Below are 1,099 nucleotides of genomic sequence, written 5' to 3' on the forward strand. Positions count from 1 at the left end.
CTGCAGGAGGCTGGTGACGAGGACTATGTTTCCGATAGTCTTTACCGCTACGATGACGCACTGTACTACGTGCTGGGTTCAACATTAATCATAATATAGATTCGCTCTTTTACAGAAATCAGATTACGTGTGCCAATTAATTTTATTATTATTATTATTATTATTATTATTATTATTATTATTATTATTATTATTATTCGTCGGACACCCTCGTCTTTTTTTTCCTATTTTATTTTCTTTTTTTATTTCTTACGTTTCGTTTCTGTTTTTTTTTTTTTTTTTTTTACTTTTCTTTTTTTTTTTGTTTTTTTCAAGATATTATTTTTTCGAATCGCAAAGGAAACTATAAATAAAGAGGAAAAAAAAGGAATTATCATCAGATTCATTTTAAATTCCATTTTATTCTAATTTCCTCTGCGACGCGAAAATTGAAATGCATAAGTAATGCATCTCTCAAGTACGTACACATTATTATTAATCGTGAAAAAGGAATCTCGCGTGAATTTTAAAACCGCGACTCGGTTCAAAGAAACGAAATATCGAAACTTAAAAAAAAAAAAAATCTCTTCACTCGTGAAACGTTACTACTACTTCGGGGCTAATGCTACATATAATATTATCCAGGTTCGTCCGTTTTTATGTAAACGCGAAAGAAAAAGAAAGATACCTTCAATCCTTTGGCACGATTGATGGCGCGTAGAGGCCTCAACACGCGTAACACGCGAAGAACTTTGACGACGGAAAATGCCCCGGAGCTGGAAACATGAATATAGATAAAAATATATTTCCTATATTTTTTAACGAAGGGATCAAGGAAAGGAATGGAACTCGCGAACAATTCTCTTACCTGAAAGACATAGAGATCAGAGAGGAGCACACGACTAGAAGATCGAGCAGGTTGAATGCCGATCGACAGAATGCACCCTCGTGTATAATGAAACCGTAAGAGATCATCTTTAAACAGATCTCGATCGTGAATACAGTGGTGAAGAAATAGTCGAACTTCTGGAGAACCTACGAGCAGAAGGATAATTCGATTGATTGATTCGAGCACGAGGGAGGAGACTCTCTCTCTCTCTCTCTCTCTCTCTCTCTCTCT

The 1,099-nt window shown here is 35.3% G+C and overlaps 1 protein-coding gene across 1 annotated transcript in view; it reads right to left on the reverse strand.

The window, feature by feature from the left end:
- LOC102674266 (muscle calcium channel subunit alpha-1) overlaps positions 1-1,099 on the reverse strand; it is a 27,564-nt gene that overhangs the window by 13,290 nt on the left and 13,175 nt on the right. The window contains exons 22-24 of the mRNA XM_031511718.1: positions 848-1,015; positions 668-755; positions 1-72 (exon numbers count right to left, since the gene is read on the reverse strand). Coding sequence (XP_031367578.1) covers positions 1-72; positions 668-755; positions 848-1,015 — 328 coding nt within the window. The remainder of the gene's footprint in view (positions 73-667; positions 756-847; positions 1,016-1,099) is intronic.

The sequence above is a fragment of the Apis dorsata genome, unplaced genomic scaffold (genome assembly GCF_000469605.1).
Source record: "Apis dorsata unplaced genomic scaffold, Apis dorsata 1.3 scaffold_344, whole genome shotgun sequence".
Taxonomy (NCBI): Eukaryota; Metazoa; Arthropoda; class Insecta; order Hymenoptera; family Apidae; genus Apis; species Apis dorsata.